The 23156-nt window shown below is 30.9% G+C and overlaps 2 protein-coding genes across 5 annotated transcripts; one reads left to right on the top strand and one right to left on the bottom strand.

Annotated features, from left to right (window-relative positions):
• Positions 1 to 2532: 2532 nt before the first annotated feature.
• On the top strand, positions 2533 to 8574 carry LOC105127147 (protein tesmin/TSO1-like CXC 6). 2 transcript variants are annotated; one of them, XM_011028308.1, is made up of 8 exons: positions 2533 to 3095; positions 3417 to 3509; positions 4072 to 4249; positions 4743 to 5096; positions 5700 to 5803; positions 5913 to 6007; positions 6750 to 7160; positions 7819 to 8574. In XM_011028308.1, the coding sequence occupies exons 1-8, from the start codon at positions 2827 to 2829 to the stop codon at positions 8289 to 8291; spliced, it is 1977 nt and encodes a 658-aa protein (XP_011026610.1). In that variant the 5' UTR covers positions 2533 to 2826; the 3' UTR covers positions 8292 to 8574. The 2 variants fall into 2 exon arrangements, with proteins under 2 accessions (XP_011026610.1, XP_011026609.1); XM_011028307.1 differs by having other exon boundaries at positions 6741 to 7160.
• An 8122-nt stretch (positions 8575 to 16696) lies between these two features.
• On the bottom strand, positions 16697 to 20019 carry LOC105127146 (protein PEROXIN-4-like). Of its 3 annotated transcripts, none has more exons than XM_011028305.1 (6): positions 19913 to 20005; positions 19513 to 19570; positions 19290 to 19409; positions 19080 to 19208; positions 17866 to 17995; positions 16697 to 17012 (listed from the first exon to the last, which is right to left on the bottom strand). In XM_011028305.1, the coding sequence occupies exons 2-6, from the start codon at positions 19516 to 19518 to the stop codon at positions 16924 to 16926; spliced, it is 474 nt and encodes a 157-aa protein (XP_011026607.1). In that variant the 5' UTR covers positions 19519 to 19570; positions 19913 to 20005; the 3' UTR covers positions 16697 to 16923. The 3 variants fall into 3 exon arrangements, with proteins under 3 accessions (XP_011026607.1, XP_011026608.1, XP_011026606.1); XM_011028306.1 differs by having other exon boundaries at positions 19513 to 19579; positions 19913 to 19994; XM_011028304.1 differs by lacking the exon at positions 19513 to 19570 and having other exon boundaries at positions 19290 to 19453; positions 19913 to 20019.
• Positions 20020 to 23156: the final 3137 nt, after the last annotated feature.

Raw genomic sequence — 23156 nt, 5'->3', positions numbered from 1 at the left:
GTAGTGTTATTGAATAATGTAAAACACTAGTTTTTCAAATAAAATATAATTAAAAATAAAAAAATAATTTTTTTATTTTACTAAGTTAGATACAGTTTAATATATTTTTAATTTTGGACCGAACCGGTTTAATCAAAATAGTAAAAATATCTCTATTGTTTATATGAACAGTGAAACATGACTATATTATTTGTGTGATTTCTCCTCACAGTAAGCAGGAAAAAACTATTTTTTTTCCCTTTGCTTTTCAAAAGCAAATTAACATAGAACTTGTAAATAGTAAATAACATTTTAATTGTTAACAAACGATTATTTATTATGATTTGTTTTAAACACAAGAAACAATCACATAAACACAAACTCACTTCATTTGATCAATATTATTGAACAAGATGAAGGCTTTTTTTTTTGAAAAAAAGAAGATGTTTTGAGGTACAGGAAATAAATAGCATTTTAATTGTTAACAAACTATTATTTATTATGATTTGTTTTAAAACAAGAAGCAATCACATAAACGCAAACTCACTTCATTTGATCAATATTACTGAACAAGATGAAGGCTTTTTTTTTGGAAAAAAAAGAAGATGTTTTGAGGTACAGGAGTAATTTATAATTATATAATTGATAAAATAACTTGAAATATACTAGTTAACAATTTATTAATTTTTTTCTTATAACTAATGAAAGAATTAATTATAAGTCTACAAATTGATGACATGATTTACAAGATAAGTGGCCGTTTAACTGTGGGGAGCTTCACATCACCTTGATTTAACACAAAATCTCTGCAAGATTAAACGCTGTGAAGCTTCACATCACCTTGATTTAATACAAAACTTCTTTACATCTTTATTTTATTTCAGGAAGTAAATATAATAAACTAGTAAATTATTATTTCTTATTACCTTATTCATTCTATACCATAGATAATTTATGTATGGGACCTTAGCCTTTGCTAACCCATGTAAACTGTTTCTATGATAGAAATTAAAAAAAAAAAAAGAATTCTCTGGTGTTATTATATTTCAGGTAAGAATATATCTGTACATCATAATGTTTATATGTATATATAATGCGACTCAATGTTCTTCTTGCAGTTAAATAAATAAAGGAGGTGCCGTGCTTCTTACTTTTAACGGTCTTGATTTCACCACATGCTATTTATATGAAAATAATTTTACTTTCAGTGGAAAAATCAGTATATATACTGGGATACAAAGAAAGATGATAATAAGTACATAAAAACAATTCAAAAATACTAAAAAATTAATTATAAAAAAAACAAGTTCAATTACAGCTCCAAACAAAGCAAATCTCTTTTATAAAAAAGTAGTGTTTAATGAGAGAAATAAATATGAAAAACAATAGTCAGAGAAAATAAAAGGATAAAGTATCATCCATAGATTATTTGATTGACAAGAAGAGAGAATGAATAATGAGATTTAATTTATTACAATTTAAATAAATGAAAAATAAAAAATAAAAATCAATCCATAGAAATTAGAATGAATGAAAGTAAAAAATGAGAATAATATTCTCATATCGTTAGATTTTCAATACAAACTAATAAAATCTCTTTTCAATACAAACTAAACAACTATTCCTTATATTTACTTATAACTACCTTTCCCTAACAAATTATGTTCTTCTTCCTTTTCAATTTATATTCCAAATAAACTCAAATTAATGTTTGGCCATTAAAATTAAATTCTTGTAAGATATTAGATGTCATCATCATAGCTGAACAATTAATCTTTAATTTTTTTAATTAAAATTTAAAATAAATCAAATAAAAAAATAGTAGTGATAATAATATTTTTTTAAAATTTAATTTAGTATCCATCTAATAATATTATGGTATCTTTTAGTTTTCAAAGTATTTTTTTAAATTGTTTTTATTTAAAAAATATTAAACTGATATATTTTTTTGATGTTTTTCAATAATTTTAATATTTTTTTAAAATATCTAAAATAAAATTAAAAAATTCAATTAAAAAAAATTAAAAATAAGTTTATATACTTTTGAAAAATCAGACACAATTAGCTACTTTAGTTTTTTATACTTTTTAACAATAACAATATTCAACTTGGGGCCATATCCACTCATTCAACGCAAACAAAATTTATTGGCTCCACCGACCCATCCACTCCAAAATTACAATTTGCCATTACCATGTCCCATTAAACGACAGCGTTTAACTCAAAAATTTCTTCACTCATCCCCCACAATTTTTGAATATCACTCGTCGATTAGAGAAAAAGCCCTAGAAAAGATAACAAGTCAAACACATACCGTACACGTGCCCATAGAAATAAAACCGCATCCCTTTCGGACTCCTTACCGCCAAATTCAACTACGATCACCTCCCAATTTAAATACCCAAACCACCCCTGCTCATTAACCCTCATCCAACGACCAGTAACTACCCGTACACCTTAACTCAATCGCAACCGTTGAGTTAACACTTTCAAGTTTATCCGTTCGATTACTCTCTCACTCATCTCACCCTCCATCTAATCTAAAAAAGAAATTCAAAATCTCGCTAGGGGGCGAGAGAGAGAGGGAGGGAGAAACCGAGGAAGAAACCACAGAAAAAACCCTTAAGCTCCCTGATTAGATTTTCATAAACAGTAATTACTGAGTTTAATTGAGAGCTAAAAACTCTACTTCTTTTGGGTTTTTTCTTTAAATTTCCTTATATATATATAAAAGAAAAATAATAAGAAACAGAGAGAGTTAGAGTTAGTTGCTGTGCAGATTTTTTTACTTTTACTCTTACTTTTTTTTTTGTTTGCGGAAGGAGGGATTTTGTTGTTCTGATTTTGATGGAACAGAGTGAAACGGTGACGGAATACACGCCAAAGAAATTGGCGCCACAGAAATTGGATTTCACGGCGCCGATTTGTAGAACTGCGCCGGCGAATGTCCCATCCCAGACACAGCAAGTGCAGGTGAATTTGCAGACACAAACTCCTCCGAGGCAGGAAATGCTTCCCCCTCCATTTCAGGCACGGCCGGTGTCGCAGCATGAGGCGGTGGCGGTGGCGCAGCGGATACCGCACCCGGTGCATAAGATTTCAGCAATGCCGCGGGGGTGAGTTTTGAAAAATAAAAATTGAAACAGCTCTCTGCTTTCGTTTTTTTTCTTTTTTCTTTTGTTTGTTTTGGTTTTAGTGTAATTATTTATAATATTTAGCATTAAATGACATTTTTAAAAATTATAATTTTTTTATATAACAAATCATTTTTTTAATTTTTGATAAATGAAAAAGTATAGTGTCATTTGTGGATTAAATATATTATAATAGAACTCTGTACATTAAATATAATGAGATTCAAGATGGACTGTTTTTTTTAAATCATTGTTGTTAAATTGCTAACTTGGCAAATAATTTGTGTGAAATTCCTCTTTCAGCAAGCAAGACTCCCCTGGATCACGGCTGGCGAATGATGGCACTCCTAAGAAACCAAAGCAATGTAATTGTAAAAATTCGATGTGCTTGAAATTGTAAGTGCTAGAGGGCTTTCTTTAGTATGAAAGATTGTTTATTTGTGGTTTAATGTGAATTTTAAAATGCTCTGTGGGGGAGATGGCATGTTATCCTTTCATAGATTGCATTGAAATGCCATTATGATTTTATTTTTCGGGGATATCATTAGCATGAGAGTCATGATTACCTCAATTTTTTTCATTACTGATCATTTTTCTTTCTGTTCAAGAAGTCCTGAGGGTGGGAACTGGAAATTTCTTTGACCTCTGTTAACTAATCCCATCTCTTGTTCTTTTAAGTTGTGGAATATCTCGTCATGATGCAGGTGAGTATAGTGTTGATTTCATGTGATTGTTTTTTTCCCATGTGTATCTAGGAATTGGTGAAGTTGATTGAATGAAATTGTTGAGTTGTAAGTTCTGTTTCCCTTACTGTATGATTTAGCAGAAGTACAATTTGTTGGGGGTTTGCATTGAATTTTTAAGTAATTAGATGTGCAATTTTAATTTTGTAATGGATCATTATTTTTCCCAAAATCTTCCTTTTCATGATTAACAAGCAACTTCCTGGACCTTTTAGGTATTGCGAGTGCTTTGCTGCTGGAATTCATTGTAATGGTTGCAACTGTTTAAATTGTCGTAATAATGTTGAAAATGAAAAAGAGAGGAAAGAGGCAGTTGAAACAACCCTTCAGCGTAATCCAAATGCTTTTAGACCAAAGATTGCTAGCAGCCCGCATGGATCTCAGGATACTATGGTATGTATGTATTTTGTCTGCTTTGCATTTTGAATGATAAAGTTCGACATCTGATGATATTTTCTTATTTGATTGTTTTGAACTTTCCTAAATAATTCTATATGCGTACTACAGGCATCATTTATTTGAATCCAATGGCTGGGCATGAGTAATTTGTTTTGAGTTCGAGCATTGTCCATTCCATTTGAATTTTATTTGGCATGAGCGCATAGATCATTCTTATCAAAGCCTGCTCCCTTTCTACAATCTGCATTGTTTCTATTTTCACACTTACTTTTCCATGAAGTAAGGTTCATTGGCAAAGAAATGTTTTCTTTGACTGCTATAGACTAAAGATTGAACTAGAAGAGATTCATGTATTAGTTCTTGGATCAAAATGAACTTCTTATTTTTGTTTAAAAATTGAATTTTTTTTTGTCAGCTATGGTTTCTATTCTCATTTTGGCTTGCAATCCATCTAAAACTTTCCAAATTTTTTTTTAAAAAAATCCAGGAAGATGCACAGGAAGTTCAAATGTTGGGAAAACACAATAAAGGATGTAATTGCAAGAGATCAGGGTGCCTCAAGAAGTATTGTGAGTGCTTCCAAGGAAACATCTTCTGCTCTGAGAATTGTAAATGCTTGGAATGCAAGAATTTTGAAGGTAGTGATGAAAGAAGGGCTCTCTTTCATGGCAGTCCTCATGCCACAGCTTATGCGCAACAGGCAACGAATGCAGCAATTAGTGGGGCCATCGGATCATCTGGCTATGGGACCACTTTGGCATCCAAGAAAAGGAAAAGTGAGGAATTGTTTGGCATAGCAACCAAGGATCAGTCTGCTCACAGTAATGCGAAACTCTCACAGGTTACTTTCATAATGTTCATAGATATGAGAGATCTACTTCATTCTTATATTATTTTCCTCTTTATGTTTAACTGTTGAAACATAATACGAATGGGAAAATGATATGTATACAAACATATGAACTAAATTTTCTTACAAACTGATGTGCTAACTGATAAATGCAGGCCCCACAAATATTAAGTGTTTGGTTAAGAATGAAAAGAGTAATTGCCAGGCTGTTATGTATGAAAATTTTGTATGTATAGAATTGCTTTTTTGGATTACTTCATAATCAACCCACCATTGATAGCCGTACTCCTATAGTAGGGGTGTTGCTTCAATGAAAATAAACTCTTTGCCCTTCAAATATTGGCTGCCATGTTTTTTGTTCCTGTAATTTATTGCTTCAAAATACTTGTTTAGTACTTTTGGATTTCGAGAACAGCTATACTAATGGTCTGAATGTTCTTGGAGAAGGAAAAAGCTTACATATTTTAGCTCCTCTTTAACATTGATAAATATAGAATTTATTTATTTTTAATCTCATTTCTTCCCAGTTCAAAATAATAACTTGATTTTCTTTCATCCTTTTCCGTTATTTATTTATTTATTTTTTTCCACTAGGGAAATACACTGAGGAATTCTGCTGCCTTTTCATCTCCATTATCTGTCCTTGTTCCTCGCACTGCTAATGGGGCAGTATTGGGATCAACAAAACCCACATACAGGTAACACCTTTTCTGTAATTCTCCTGCACATTCTTAATGAAAATTTCCTCCTTTGTTTCTATCAATTCAAGAACCGAGAACTGATTAGCTCACATCCACATGAGTGAAGGTCCCCATTAGCAGGTGTGCTCCAACCACAGTTTGTGAAGGAGATATGCACCCTCTTGGTCACGATTTCAGGAAAAGCAACAGAGGCAGTTGCAGGTTTTCCTTTGCCTAAAGAAAAAAATGTGCTTGTTTCTCTGCATTTTATTTATAGCTATGTTTCCAGGAGTTTCTAGTTTTTTTTGTGTCAATCAGTACACAGAAAACTTTAGAATAATATGTTGCCAGATTATGTTGTTATTTAAAGATATCTGGAAACATATCAACTGTGCAGCCAAGGAAAAAACAAAAACTGTTATCTAAAATTATCATGAAATACCTATTTCATATAATTTTGTTTCCAAGTCCAGTTACTTGATGAGATCCACGCTGACGTATATTTATTTTATTAGATTGATGGAAATTCAGTTTCTATCATTCAGTGGTGAAGAGGTAGTAGATGGGGGGACAGGGTTGTAGAGCTCTTTGGGACTAAGAGAGAAGATTTACCTGTGGAGAGGGAACAATACCCCCACCCCATGCAACAATTTGAATAGTACAGCATCAGTCATCACATGCTATAACATCTGATATTTTAGCCATTTATTAAGGTCTTGAGCTTGATATTTAGCATTTATTTCCTCAAGCAATGTTGCCTTCGGAATTCTATTGGTTAGTTAATGAAAATATATTTTTTTTCACGTTTCTATTTATTTCTCATAGAAAAATGTTACCAGATAAGTTTGCTAGATAATTGGTTAGTGTGAGCATCTGGGAGATGTCAGATGGTTATCTGTTTCTTTGTGACAGAAGATATTTGATTCACTCTCAATCATTAACTGATCATTTCCAGGAAAAGAAGGAAAAATGGATACACGGTCCGAGAGACAGAATATTGAAACTTATTCTGCTTCTCCCACTCAAGAGAAGGAAAGTAGTCTAAAAGGATGGAATGCCATAGAACATATGCCTGATGACTGTCTAAATGGGAACAAAGCAGAAAAGGATAGAAGCATTGATTCAGGTGATATTGAGAATGCCAGGCCATCCTCCCCTGATATTGATTTGATGTGCCATGAAGAGGAGATGATGTTTATGGAAATGGGGTCCCCAATTGGAGTGGCACGGCTTTGTCAAAGCAAAACCCAGAAACCAGATGATGGATATGAGTGCTCACAGCTCCACGCAGAGCAGGAAAAGATCATCTTGACCAGTTTCCTCGGTATTCTTAATAGAGTGAGCACTTATGGTAGCATAAAAGTATGCCAATCAGGTATTTCCTGCATACTGAAAAAACCATGCATAACGTGTTCTGCTACTGCATTAAATCTGCTAGGATTCTCACATAATTAAATCTTTCCCAAAAGACTGGTTAATGTGGCTCTTTCATGAAAGAGGCATTCTCCAATTTATGCTTGCTGTTCAAGCAGTTAGTTAATATTTATGATATTCAAGATGGTTTGATGTCCTACCTTTGGTCATTGGATGACGGTGTTGATGATGCCTATTATTGCAGACTGCTGGTGCAATGATGAAAGAAAAGGCAATTAAAGATGAAAACTACTTTTGGAAACTCTTGAACCACGTTTTCTTGTTTTCAAATTTCCAAAAATGGGTTCAGTTTTTATTTTCTTTAAGAACCAAAACAAGCAAGTTTTATATATTTTTGAAAAACAAGAAATCAAAACTGCAAATGATACCAAACCACCCCAAATTACTCAATTGTAGCTCTCAAGCAATTCTCCCCCTGTGTATGTGAGAGACACAGAGCTGATTGTCACTTTCACCAAGCATGGTGAAGAGATTTGATCTTTTTTGGTTGCTATTGAGCTCTTGTCAGGCACTGAAATTCACAAGTGATCTATGAGAAATGATCCTTCCTCTTTAACTTTCTGAAACAATGTTTTCTTCTCTGACCAAATGTGAAACAGGAAACCAAAAAGAACCTGCTGTGAGAGACACTGTAAAAACTGGAATTGAAACGGTAAATCACAGAAATGGATATCATAACAGAGGCGCAACTACTCTTGTTTTGAATGGCGATCCTCCCGATAAAGCAGCATCACCAGTTCAAAAAGAGCTCACAGAAAGAAGCACCATAAAAGCTGGAATTCAAATGGGCAACCATAAGGCTCATCATAGTAATGGCACTACGCAGTCTCCTGTTATCGCAAATCTTGCTTCCACTGTTCTTCCTATGAAGGCTGCATCCCATGTTCAACAAGAATCTGTAGAGAGAGGCACCAAAACAGCCAGAAATGATATAGGAAATCACAGTGGATATGATAATGGCACCGTGAAATCTCCTGTTCTAGCACCTGCTTCTAATACTGATCTTCCAGTAAAGGCTGCATCCCCTGTTGAAAATCGAGAGAGAAACCCAGCAGGAAAGAGTTGCAGTTAAGGAGGGAAAAGTACCTTGAAGCATCACCAATTCTCTTTGCAATGTAGGAACGATATCCCACTGTTTTTGATTCAGTTAGTTAGAAGCTCACCTAGCATTTGAAACATTCTTGAGTACAGATTAGAAGATACGTATCTCTCCTTGTTTTATGCTATCACCTGGTATATGTAGTGATTCTTGTAAATGATAAAGTATTTCTGGCCCTCATGGCAATTTGGCTGTGCACATTAGTTCACATCAATTTGTAAACTCATTCTTCGATCTAATACTGCATTGCATTTTTTCAGCTTTCATGTCTTTTCTAGTAGAAGTTGATGTCTTTTCCCCTCCTGACATTCATTGGAATAGATCAGCCGAAGGGTGATCGTTTTGTAAGCCCTTAATTTGGACGACCCAAAAAACAAGTATGCTCCTTGAAAACGAAGTCATCGACGAGTCCAAATGACTCGTTAAGCAATAGTGCTCGTGAAATTATCTAAACCTAGCCCCATGCTTCAACAAATAAATCTGTTAATTATTATTATTCTGCAGGCCAATGTTCCTGTAAAGACCTCTAAGCCTCAACATTGAATCCGTATGAAACCATGACATCTTAACTGGGTCTTGGAGCCTAAAGGAACAGAGTAGAGCAGAGCTTTTTCATGTGGACATCAACTCCTTCAAGTCTATTCTGAGTTCTGACCATTCAAATGCTAACTAGTATGCATGGCGCAGTTTTGACTTTCGAACATCATATCTCTTTCTACGCGAAACCTGCATCTCGGACGTGCAAAACCCGAAACTCCTCCCGTGTGTGGACTCAACTCCCTTGCTTAAGAACATGCCCGCCAAAACAAGAAAGTAACCACAAATACCAGACACAGACCCAAATTGTAAGAAAAGCGAAGATTGAGGTCAAAATGGAAAGAAGACGAAGCTGTTTTTGTTGTTGATGCTGAGAAGCTGAGGCTCGAATTCCTTCAGGTCCTGCGTGGTAGAAGTACTACTGAAGGTTACTAATCTAAACCAAACCCTACATATCTAACTGTTATTGTAAGATAAGAAGCTTCGTCCATTGTGGGTGTACGAATGATGGTTTGTTTTGAAGGGGTTTGTCCATGATGTTTTTTATTGGTTCTAACATGCTTAATTTTTTTGAAATAAGTTTTGGTTTTCAGTTCCATTGCTTGTGGAATCTGTAAAGCCAATGAAGCATCCCTTGTTTCAAAAGAGAATCCACGATCAATTTCAGTGAGATTAGATTAGAGTTTGTTTCTCTTTTTAGCATTTTTTTTTGAAATGATCATCGGTACAAGGATAAAGAAAAATATTTAGAATTTGTTGATGAGTTGTTTTGCTGAGAGGCAACGAAGTCTTGTCTGAAAGTAGAGATTGAGAATTCCTAGAGCTTAATCAAAGAGGAGAATCTTTTGACTACTGAGGTAAATCTTACATAAATTGCTATATAGTTTTGTTTCTATATTGTTAATCTTGCGGTACATGGGCTAATTTATTTAGTTTTTGAAATGGGTTTGATGCGTGGAAGAAGTATGTTATTATTTTATTGAGATGTTTGCCAGTGCTGATTTTTGAGTATGAAAAGAAGCAAAGAAAGAAGATGTGCTGTTATTTTTCTACATGGCACAAATAAGTGCAAGGAGTAGTTGCAACCATTACTCGAGGTATTTAATTGGTCTCTATTTGTAAAATAAAAGATTTTATATTAGATTTTTTACTCTTCCACGGCTAGAACCCGATTATACATAAACCAAATCCAATCTAATTGAGTTTCTGATATATGTTAAGTATCCATTGGATATTTATACTTAAATCCAAAACTGGAATTATAGTGCATTATGCACTTGATAAACCTTACATAAAATTAGATAGATGTATCTTTTCATCAAATAATTTAAACATAGTAATTTAAAATTCATTCAAATTTGCATTGATGATATAGATTAACAATAGAAATAGACAATAGACATTCATGCATTAATATGCTAATTAAAAAGTGCATTTTAAATACCAAATAAAAAAAGCAGCAAATACAATTTTGAAACATATAAAAGGAGAACATTTAATAACAAATTCTTTAAGTAAAACAGGTTCAATTCCAAGAAAACACTTTCTTATGATCACAAATGTTTTGCAAACTTACTTCTTGAGAAAAATCTATAAACTATAATTTTCCAATAAATAGCCTTAAATATCTAGAGATATTTTCCATTAATATCATGCATTATATCAAATTTTTTATCATACAATTGAACATTAAACTAAAGCTCTAACTCACACTCATCCACTTGATCCAACATTAGTGCTACGGCGTATATGAATAAAAATATTTATGAGAAGCAAAATATTATATCAAACATTGCAAATTGAGATTTTATTTTATAGACTTCACATCTCCTTCACTACAATCAAAATCATTAAATATATTAGCATGATAATCATAATTTAGTGTTGTTCCATCTAAAACCAATGTATACAATAAAAGTTAAGAATATGCTTCGATAAATTATTAAAATGCATATAACCAAAATAAAATATAAATATTTTTTAATTTACCTCGAGCTTTAATATACCATAACCAATTTTATATTGTAGATACAAGGATAACTAATAAATCTCTATCAATGAATTGTAGGATTGAGTATCTGCTACCTTAAACTTTCCATCATTTAAGAATATCTAAATCTACAAAACATCATTATCTAAATAATAATCCAATTTATTCATAGCATGTGAACTTTTTGTTATTTTTTATTTGCATCATATAGCTATCTAATTCAACCAAATCATAACTTAAATCTATAGAGCTAACATTCAAATATTGAGTCATATATAATTGAAGATCACCTCATTTTTTTCATTAAGCATGAAAACCCATCAAATCATAACAAAAACGATGAATTTTATTCTCGTGCTTTGCATGCTCACTCCTATATACTTTAGAAAGATAATATTTAATCAAAGTCATTTTATATTGTGGATCAAGTACATCTGCAACTCCTGTTAAACCATGAATATTATCCTTATATTTTAAATTTTTTTTTCCAACATTTTGATTGTCATATTTGATATTTCTTCAATATGATAAGAAACCTAATTTTACAATGCCAATCTTAACAAAGAAATATTGGAAAAGTATAGATTAGTGATAGGATACTTAATCATAAAAAATATTAGTGATCTTGTAAAATATCTTTAACTAATCATAAATTAAATTTGCAAACTCCTAATCAAATTCACTTGGAAAACTATTATATTGGGTTTTTGATTGCTTAAGTCAAGAAAATACATCTTTATAAATAAAAAAAGTCTTAACCATTAAATATATTGAATTCCAACTTATTTGAGCTTTTTAATTAGAGGAATATGAGCACGACAAGTATTTTCCTCAAACGTGTCTTCTCTTTTGAGTGAAGTTGTCCGATAAAGTATACTCTTTGATTTTTTCAATTCCTCTTTAAATTATTCCCAACCGGTCTTTCACTATCAAGTTCAAAATATGAGCACAACACTTCATATGAATAAAATCATCATTCAATATCAATGAACTAGCTTATAATTTATCTTTAAAATCAGATAATGCATTATTAGTGAGAAATCATCTAATGTAATAGTTGACAAGTTAATATCAACATTCCAATCCATACACTTTAGGTAGCACTTCTTTTGTGTGTGGGCATGACGAATAAATAAGCCTAAATCAAAGCAAAATAATAAATATGCATAATAAATAATGCAAAAGCTACTAACAACACAGAATAAATAAATCTTATCTCAATATATAACTTTGTAATTTTCATTCATCATCAATAAAGTGAGTTGTAATGATCTTAAACCCCTTTTCTGATAATTAGAAGTCCACATATTAATTGTAATTATTACTCAACCAACATTGTTCTTTAATTTGTGTAGCTCCTCATCATCATAAACTTTTAGAATGATATTTTTTTATGGTATTTCATCAAGAAACCTTAAACAAAGGTTGAAATGCATTCAGGAATTTTCAAAATCTAACATAGCCCACCATGAAAAGTGGGTACTCACGTAAAATAATGGTATTTATAAGCTTTTTTCTAGAAATCTCTTCATTAAAATTGTATGTAACTAATGATTTACTCTCTCCCTTCATAAGACTATTTTTTTTTTTGTAATAATTTCTTGTTGTATATCATGCTATTTTCTCATATTACAAGTCATGTAATGGCTACGTAAATGACTTGTTCTAGATTTTGAATTCCTAGAAAGTATCCTGGAATAATAATTGCACTTTGTTTTGACACCCCATCTATATATTGCTTAATAAAATGCTCCTACACAAAACTTCTTACTTTTCCAGCATTAATATTCTATTGACCAACATTGCTAACCTCTTTACTTATGGTGTTTGGTGTTGAAGACTTGTATATTTTTAGATTAAAGGCATCATTTTACATTGGCATACATTGAGAACCACCTTTTTCTTGTGTTATGTTCAAATTCCTGAATCAAAATTGTAAAATACAAAGTTTTATTAGTATTAGTATTAATATATGTAATAAACTCATTTATACCATTGACCAACTCTCAAGATGTAGTTTATTAAATATGTAACTGTTTATGCTAATTTTATAACAACCAGATTTCAGCAAATCCTAGTCCAAATTTTCAAAGTAGTTTAAACCAACTCCTCTATTAAATATTTATCAAATGACATGGTACTTGAGCTTGTTAAAGGGAAGTTCAACAAACTTTAACAAACACATTAGATTCTAAAGTTATATGGGTAGAGAACTGCATGGACTCAAATATGGACACACTTCAACAACAACCAAGCCTAGATAATTTGGACTCAAATAGTTAGACGAGAGTTATAGATGAACCTTAAGAATCAAAACTTTTATATGTGCAATTTATTTTTTATTCTAACACATAAGACACTAACATAGTGGACTCTATGGAATGTAATGTAAACAATTATCAAAATTTGAATCATGGTCACATAAACTTTCATAATTAGCCAACTCTAAAGGACATTTAATAGGTATTAAAATCTTATGTGATACTAAACGAGGGTTGTAAACATCCACACCATATAAAGTTGAGAAACAACAAATATATGCTTAAATTTGTTAGTAGCACAGGTAGCATCCAAAACATAATAGACGATATAGAGAACAGGTTTAGGGATTTAGTAATTGAAATGGGAAATAGAAGGTTTTTTGGGGAAAAAAAAAGAACAATAAATAGTTGAGACAACAAACAAGGAAGACGAGGTTGAAAACATGTTGTCTGATTAAGCAATTTTAGTAATTAAACATGGTATAAACCTGGAGGAATTTGTAGAATCCATTAGGATTCAGGTGCAATAAAAAGAAGAGGAATGAGGAGTAACTTAACAATAACCCTACTCTTTAGTTGTTAGATTACTCATATTATTTAAAAAGACGTTATGAGAGAATGTATATGGACTTAGCTTGATTTCCAAGCATAAGTCTACGCCGAAAGCTATCTTTGATAATGATGTTGATTGTTGTTTTCTTTTTAAAACAAAATTATGTACATGTTTAGAAAATTTAGTTTCATGGTCGGTGGTGGAGCCCAAATAAATAAATAATTACATAAGAAAAAAGTAAATAAAATAGGAAAGAATATAATGTTGTTCTAAGATATTAGCATAAAAATATCATTAAGCATAAAATAAACCATCTTAAGTGCAAACTTATTACTTGTATTGTTGATTTCTTGCCGATAGATCTGATGCCAGCCATGATGATTGATGGAAAAGGAAGCGTGAACTGTGTGATGATTGATGAGAAGGAAGTGTTCACAATAGTTAATATATCATTTAGGAAACAATAGTTAATATAAAACATTATATTTTTTACCTAGCAGTAAAAGTTTGATATTTTTTTCAACAAAGTATTTACAAAACCCCAAAAGAACAATATTAGATATGGTAAACTTAGCTACCTACAAATGATATCAATTTTTATACTAACTATCATCCATTTTCATTTGCTACTTTTCACCAAATTCTACCTCTAATATTAGATAAGGTAAAGTGAGAAGTAGCCTATAATGATAAAAGAGAGCTGTCAAATAATAGATTTAGATATTTCTATAAACAGATCCACTTAGTAGGAAATTATCACATAAGATAAGAAACAAGTATCTAAAAAATAAGCATAAAAACATCTAGAATACTTACACAAAACCTACCATAAATATCATCAAAACATGGAAAAAAAAAAACTCCCTCCTTTCTTTTGGAAGCAAATTAATGACATCCCTCTCTATTCCAATTCTATCAACCATATATAACAAGCTAAGAAGCTTTTAGTAGTCTTTTAGCATGTACCCAACAACAATACTTTCTACAATATGCATCGAAATACTTTATAATTTTATTTGAATGGACTGATTAATTAAGTGACCCCAAAATTTTTTGAGAGCAAAAGAGTTGTTGAGCCTTAAACCCTTAGTCATTCCTAAATTACTTTATAAAATGGGTTTTTTTTTTGTTTTACAATTGGTTATTAATTTTCTTTGTTACTTATGATTAATAAGTCACTCTAAAAATAAAATCATGTGTGTACAAAATTCTAAAATATTGTTTGAAGAGCATACTAAATCACGTGTTGAGTATGAAGGCTTTTTTCTAAAGAAAATATGCATATTTAGTAACCCGCCTATCAAAATCCACACATACCATCTTATAAAGCAATTTTAAACATTAAAGCTCATAACTGTAAATAAAGGTGGTGAGGAAGCAACTTATATGGAGTAAAGAGACTGTATTACTATTAAGAAACCATGGACCGAAGACAAGAGACAAAGAGTGGGGAGGAGGTCATGGGATATAAAAGAGCAAATTGTTAAGAGAGAGAGAGAAAAGAGCAACAATGAGATGAAAGGAAATTAGAGAATTAAGGTTTCATAGAAAATAAGTCTTTTATAACTTGATTTGGTTGAAGCTACAAACTGAACAGATTCAGTTCGATTTAAACAATTTTAGAAGTTTTGACTTGACCCTGAACCAAGCCATAAAATTTTTGGGTTTCTTAATTAGTTTTTTCTTAGTTTAGTTTTTTGGTTAATTTTTTTGGCTTTCTTGGTTTTTTTGTTGTTTGATTTTCTTGTTCACCTCTATTTAGTATATGATGTTGTCATTATGCTAGAATGAGAATTGTGTTAATTGATAACTTGCTTGAGCTCATTTAATAAGACATGACTTTAGTACAAATACTCACTTAAATAGATAGTAGGACTTATACATTAATATATCAATACAACGCCAATTCCCATGTCATAGACTTCTAGATAAGGATAGTAATGAGTACCCACAAGTAATGTTGTCAAAATCACGAGTTAACTCATAAAATCATATATATATATAACATGTAGAATCATACTAAAAACTCAAAAACCAGTAAAATCGGTCAAACTCGGTAAAATCAGTAAACCCGTACCGATTTTACAAGTTTGAAAGAAGTATAAAATTGTGTAATCTAGTAATCTGTATCTTAGCATTTTTATTATTCCAAATTTATATCTTGTAAAACTTGCAACCTAATAATCAAGAATTTGATTTTAACTATAATTATTATACTTTTTTTAAAGATGCAAGTTATTAGTGGATTTTATTTTCATAAAATAAAAATACTTATTCATTCTTAATAGTTACTTACGTAAACTATTACCATATTAATTGATAATTTTCTATATTTTAGCTAGCAAATATATAAAGTGGTATGCTTGACTCTTTGAGTAATTAATGTTAAATAGCCTATTAAAATTTTAAAAGACTCATTTCTTGTAAATGACAAAGTAATGAGTCAATTAGTAAAAAAAATAGAGAAATTAGCGTAAAAAAACAAAAATATTTGGACCTTTCTATTGTTTATTTCATTTTATTTTAATTATATTATATTATTAATTACTATTTGACTGGAATTATTAATTAAATAAACTAATTGTGTTCACTTTTCAGTTTGAATTTGACAATTTCTATAACTTACCTATTAATTAAATAAACTAATTATTCAAAAAATACTCACCCCTCAGTTCAATATCAGTTCAGATGCCAACTAAAAGATTCATACTTGTAGCCACCATCGCCCTGCTCAACCTTGTCAAAGCAAATTCTCATTATTATTTTTTAAATACACTCTTGCTCAAAATTGTATTAAGTATTTTATTGCTCTTATGAAGCTGTACGAGAACTGGCTCAAGCAGGGTCTGGCAGGTTCATAAGCAGTATCACTACTCGTTCATTTCCAAAATAATTTATTTAGTATTTTATTGCTCTTATGAAGTTGTACGAGAGCTGGCCCAAGCAGGGTTTGGCAGGTTCATAAGCCGTATCACTACTCGTTCATTTCCAAAATAACTAGTTCAATATGTTAGGAACCTTTCCGTTGCTTGTCAGATGAATTAGATGCCGAAAAATGGCAGATTTTTCTATCATAGACAAATGTCCATTAGGTCTCAACAATGATTTATCCTTCTTGTCCAATGTATATACGGTACCTAGTTCAAAGCACAGCAAATGGTTGAAATTTCAAGTTCAACAGCTCCAAATGTCACCGACATTTCTTCTAACTTACGATGATAACAAGACGTCGTTCTTATGACGAAGAAATCGAGTTACACAAAATCACCTCTTCTTTGGCGAGGCTGCAAGTCTTGTGTACATTTTTGCCATGGATTGATAACCTCTGACATCACCAGAACGCAGAAGGTTGCCTGCACAAGTGTTATGGTCCATTAGGAAGAGACACAATCATTATCCATCCACACACATCAAATCTGCAAAACTTGGATATGGATTTGTCAAAACTCAAAAAGAGACCATTTGATGCATAATCCTATAGGTCATCCTGTCATAGCAGCTCTTTTGATGTTTCAGAATTATGCCCGATGGCCTCAATTCAATTCCAATACACAGGTGACTGGGTTCTATATGCAAGAAGAAAATACTTTCTGGCATGGAATTTATGCCATGAATAGTGAAACAAATAGTCATTGCCCTTGGTTAATTAAAAACTATGTGATGGTGATTAACTCATGACAATGATTTTGTGACAGACGGGCATGATTCTACATAAAAACCTAAATTAACCAGAAAAAGGAAAAAAACCAATAACAAGCTAAGCCTTCACAATACCTGTTCCTTTCCGATCCTAGCGTTCTCAGCCATAGCACTTCCAAACCACCAAAGGAGGAAACAACTTTAATGGGAATGGCAAACTAGCATAAGCATGATGTGTCAAAGAAAAGAGGTAAAATAGCACAGGAGAGAGATCTCCGATTTTTAAGGACCCTCTATTACCAATTATCTCAAAATCTCCCTTGCATTTTTACCATACCAAAGGTAGATACTATCAGAGATCTCATCAATCCCTGAAGAACCTTCTTTAGGAATTACCGCAATATCATGAGTTACTGCTTCCTTCGAGATAGTAACAATGAAAAAGTACATAAACTAAATGTTAAATCATTGTATCAGCATAAAGGCATTGCTATTGATTATTGGTTTTTGGTCACCAGTCAAAGTAAATATATAATGTTCAAACACAAAGTACATAAACTCAATTACCTGAATCACAGTTTAGAGGACTATCAGGTTCTGGGTGGGCCATCAAAGCAATTATAGCCCTACAAACAGACTGCAGGGTCCAAGCTGGGCTCCAAGCATTCTTCAAGATGTCAAGACATATTTCTCCGGTCTGCAAGAGAAATTAATCATAGACCATGGTCAGTACTCAACCAACCATCTTGGGCACTACATTCCAAAAACTTTAAACAGCACGAGGATGCTAAAACATTTAGACAGATTTTGAACTCTCTAATTTATATTTAAGATTCAACAGAATCTTGAGAACACCATGGGTCCTTGCCACCCAACCCTCTCCCTATTGTGCCCTCTTCTAGAAGGGAAAGTAACAGAGTAGCCTTTCCTTCTTGTTTTCAAACAAGCTCTTAAAGTGTGATTTCCTTATACAAACTCCTTAAACTTTAAATTGAACAGATATAGAAACCCTGGGATCAATCGAAGAAAAAGGCACATATCAACAAATGCTACAACCAGGCCAGTCCTTTCCTTAGAAAACAGATTTATAGCTAGTTCCAAATAATTGTAGCAGCATGGCATCAGCAACAGGAAAATATATTCTCAAATCCAGGTTTGTACATATCAAAACTTAATTTAAAATCTCCACCTGATTCTACAAAGTAGATAACACTCTGCTTCACACGGTTCAAAATTTCAAGTTTAGTCCAGAAAAACCGTAAAACAAGAGCCATTAGCAGCTCACAGAACTCGGGTGCCAGCAAAAGACTATTTATGAGCTCTTTATCACAGCACTAATTACCAACATTATCGTACATGTCAAGTCATTTCTTATGGATCTTATGTAATGTTTTAAATCAACCAAATAAACGAGCTATAAAAGACAAGAGGCCAAATGGATAGAGGTTGAGCTGGAATCATGATTATATAGAGGGGGCTGAATGTAACAAAATAAACTCCAACTGAATACACCATATAATAATAACACATGGATTATAATTTACTTTTAAGGTAATAAAGACATAAAATGTAAGTTACACATATAGCTAATTAGATATTCGATCACAATTGGTTTTGGGATTGAAGTTATTTCACGTTAAGAATACATAGTTGCTGAAAGTGAAAAACAAAGAAATTGCAGTAAAAATCATTAAACACTGCTTTAAGATAACAGATCATCATCTGCCTGCAAAACATTGGTTAAGCAGCAACTATATCATACCGTACCAAACAACTCATACCTTAAAATGCACATTTGGGTGAAATATTTTTGTCAAGAATCGGACTTGCGGAGGCTGCAAAGGATACTGTTCCGGAACAGAAAACACAAGCTGGAAAACTCCACCCTCAAAAGGAGTCTCCGACGGTCCCTACGCGCGCACAAGACCAATCCATCCATAAAATAACAGACTTTTTTCATATATGACACTAAAAACTTACAAACATGTTACCTTGATTAGAGCAGTCCATTTAAAAATGTTAGTATCATCACAAGCTAATTGAATATCAGGATCAGCTACTTTCTCTCTCTGAACCTCTTTGTATTCCTTAAATAACCTCGCTCTTGATGCCTGCATTTTCCCTTTCTTTTCTTTTAATTCCTAAAAATTACTCGCTACACGAATAAATAAAAATATATTATTATTACTATTATCAACAGAGGCCGCAGCTAACCTGCATGTTTACAAACCACTGGTTGTTGACTTGAAAAATTCTTTCAAGAGTCAATCAACTGGACATACTTAGAGAGATAAATAATCAGTTGATAGCTCATTAATCATATATGTATGAATATGTGTGTGTGTGTGTGTGTGTGTGTGTGTGTGTGTGTGTGTGTGTGTGTGTGTGTGTGTGTGTGTGTGTGTGTGTGTGTGTGTGTGTGTGTGTGTGTGTGTATACATATTCATACATATATGATTAATGAGTTATCAACTGATATATTACAGATTTCTTGATTCTGATTCTCTCGGAATCCAAACAGGTTAGTGATGAACGATACCGGTTAGATCAAGCTAAATAATAAAATAATTGAAAGAAATTAAGAAGTAGATTAGGATTAGGATTAGAATCTCACCTAATGGAAAGTTATTGAGAAGAGAGGGTGGAGGAGGCGGAGGAGGAGGAGGAGGAGCTTCTTCGATTCGATTCGATAATCATGTGTAACGTGGTTTATAAGTTCTTTCATTTTCCACCGTTTGGGTATCTGACCTATCTGCACCGTTGATGATACCATCGATGGATGAGAATTGTCTGATGATAATATTTTAATCGCGGAACGTTGAATGAGGTGATGCATAAGTGGCGGCGAGAACGAGGGAGAGAGTTTCCAGTCCAGGGAAAGGGTTGCTCCTGGGAAAATTTAAGATCAGAAACCAAACAAGTTGGCTTTCTCGCACATTAGTGTCTGCAGATTTAAAAAAACTTAATTTTTTTAATTTTTTTTTCATATTATTCATATACTAATATTAAGAATAATTTTTTTAAAATAAAAAATATTATTTTAAAACAAAAATATTTTAAAAAATAATAACTACTATACTCTCAAATATCTTCTCTACTATTAATTTTAATAGCAAAACAACACTTTTGGATCATATTTTTTTCCTAAAAAATACCAAAAAATGATAGAAAAATCATAAAATAAATTAGAGATTGATTCTTGGTAATATCTTTGTTATGAAATGGGTAGGGGTTGATTTTTTTAATGCTTTTATAAATATTTTTTATGTACTTTTTAAGATTTTAAAAGGAAATGGTATGGTTTGTTCTTATATAATACAGTGAATTTTTAATTTTGTCTTTATATCTCTAACTATTCTAATTTAATCTCTAAATTTTTATATTTTTTTTCAATCCAAACTAACATAAAATTCATATAGCTTTCACATAATATATTTTGATGTGGAAAATGCCTTTGACTTTTAAAGTAAGTAGCTCATATGTTCTTGTATTTTAAAGGATGTGTCTAATAAATCATTATGGGTATATTTATATCAATTATTTTTTTAATTTTAGTTAATATATCTATGTAAATATTACTGCTAGAAAATTGACAAATATAAATAAAAATACTAACAAAATGTTTTCATTGATAAATTACAATAAATTTTACCAACAAAATATTCTTTTATTATATTTATTAGTAAATACCAATGAAAATATTCTTTCGGTATATATCAAGAAAATTACAGTAGAAAAAAAAATTAAAACTAAGTCAAAAAGTATAATGACATCTTATTTATACTAATAATATTAATACCGTTGGTAGTTCTGTCTGTAAATTCATTGTTAAACTGTTCACTTCTCTGTAACACTGTTTATTATGTCAATTCAAAGGGTATAACTGATGAACTAATTTCATCGGTATTTTTCAAAGAGTTCTAGAACTGTTCACTTTTTAATTGCATTGTTAATTATTATTTTTATATAGATGAAATCACTAGTGGATTGAAACGTTATTAGTGATATTTGAGGGGGTTTTGAAAATTTTATATTAAATTAAAAATTTAAATTAAATATTACAGACGATTTCATCAACAGATTGAAAAGTCTTTGGTAGTATTTGAGGGGTTTCTGAATTTTTTTTTAAATTAAAAATTTAAATTAAATATTACAGATAAAATCACTGATAGAATAATTAAAAATACTAATATTTAATTAGTTATAGGTAAAATTATCGGTAAAATACCTCAATAAAATGACTAGAATCCCTCATTTCTTAACAAACATGTCACCTTCTCCTTCTTTTTCTTTCCTCTTTCGTAATGTAAAAAACACTGACTTCCTTTTCTTTCTTTCTCTTCTCTCCTCGAGTACTTCTCTTCTTTTCTTTTCTCCTCCAAACGCAAGTATATCTTCTTATCTCCTTTTTTTTCTCTTTCTAGTTTTTTTAATTAACATACTTTGTGAATTTATTTTTTCTTTTCTCTTCTCAACTTCACTTGCAAATACATGTAGGTAAGCTTTTTTTTCCTTTTTTTTATGTGTTTTTTTCTTGCATTATATTTTTTATTTTAAATTTAAATTTTTCTATTCTTAATAATTGTATGATGTAGTTGTATGATTTTTTTTTCATATGAGATTAATTTTGTTGGATTTGTTTTTCAATTTTGTTGTTCAATTTCAATTAAATTATTATATTTTTTTGCTATGGGTTTTGAAACAGGTTTTCTGGGTCAAGGGGAAGTTGTTTTTAGTGTATTTATTTATTTGTTTCCATTGTTTTTTTTTATGTTATTTATTTGTTGTAAATTTGTTTGAGTTGATTTTTTTTTCAAGCAGCTTGGTTCTAAGTATTGAAGTGTTAATTTGCAACTTGGTTCTAAGTATTGAAGTGTTAATTTATATTAATTTAATTATTTTTGAAATCTATTAAATGGATGTTTTCAAAAAATATTTTAAAATAATTACTAATGGTATTACGGATGAATTAAGTTTGACATTGATGTATTGTAGAGAGTTGAAAAAGAATTATTGCAAATGTTGTTGTGCCACTATTTATTGCTAATAGAATTTCATAAGTTATTTTTTACGGTTATATGGCAAAATTCCCAGAGGAAATACCATCGGAATGAAGTGGTAATTTTTTTTTTACGTGCTTTTTATGTTAATAAATCTAATGGTAATTTTATTATTGATTTTGCGTGCTTTTTATGTCAATAAATCTAATGGTAATTTTATTATTGATAGACTCACCTATAGATAAAAAATTACGAACAAGAGTTTTACTGGTGGAGCACTTTTGTCCATGAGTCTATCAATAAATTTAATGCTGACGGAATAAAAGTAAAAATACCAACAAAAAATTCCTTCAATATTTCTAAGAGTTTGGTAGTGGTAGTTCATATAAAAACTAAACTTGGATATTATATGAAATTCACTTGAAGAATTCAGGAAATTTTAATAATGTATCATAATTTCGACTTAATTTCTTTATAAAAAAAAATGCATATGATGTCTTAAGAAAATAAGATAAGCATGAATTATTAGAATTTAAATTTACTTTTAAATATGTTTTTTTATCATGAATTAATTAAACATATAAAAAATAATAAATCATGCATTTGTCTTGTATTTTTAGATATTAAAGGAAAATCATTTGATTTCAAAAGTTAAACTTAAAGGATAGTTAACATGCATAAATTTATTAACTTGGATCGTATTTTATGATACAATAAAATATTTGAGATCTAACTAAAAATTAAAAATGTAATAAGTATAATTATACATAAAAATGCTTGTTAGAGGTGTTGTTACCCTCTTTTGATCCAATAAAAAATTAAAAAGAAAATACAAAATACAAAAGGATATACTAGAAG

The sequence above is a fragment of the Populus euphratica genome, unplaced genomic scaffold, assembly GCF_000495115.2.
Source record: "Populus euphratica unplaced genomic scaffold, PopEup_1.0 scaffold50.1, whole genome shotgun sequence".
NCBI classification, from domain to species: domain Eukaryota; kingdom Viridiplantae; phylum Streptophyta; class Magnoliopsida; order Malpighiales; family Salicaceae; genus Populus; species Populus euphratica.
The sequence above is the reverse complement of the archived record's forward strand: the minus strand, read 5'-3'. Positions and strand labels throughout refer to the sequence as shown.

What these genes read in the sequence shown, in the direction of transcription:
- LOC105127147 (XM_011028307.1), top strand. Translation starts at nt 2,827, where the DNA reads ATGGAACAGAGTGAAACGGTGACGGAATACACGCCAAAGAAATTGGCG. An exon ending in AATTCGATGTGCTTGAAATT is followed by an intron (nt 3,510 to 4,071) that starts GTAAGTGCTAGA and finishes TGGACCTTTTAG; the next exon opens with GTATTGCGAGTGCTTTGCTG. An exon ending in CATAAAAGTATGCCAATCAG is followed by an intron (nt 7,161 to 7,818) that starts GTATTTCCTGCA and finishes AATGTGAAACAG; the next exon opens with GAAACCAAAAAGAACCTGCT.
- LOC105127146 (XM_011028304.1), bottom strand. Translation starts at nt 19,415, where the DNA reads ATGCAGGCATCAAGAGCGAGGTTATTTAAGGAATACAAAGAGGTTCAG. An exon ending in AATGGACTGCTCTAATCAAG is followed by an intron (nt 19,209 to 19,289) that starts GTAACATGTTTG and finishes GTGCGCGCGTAG; the next exon opens with GGACCGTCGGAGACTCCTTT. An exon ending in ACCCAAATGTGCATTTTAAG is followed by an intron (nt 17,996 to 19,079) that starts GTATGAGTTGTT and finishes TTTCTCTTGCAG; the next exon opens with ACCGGAGAAATATGTCTTGA.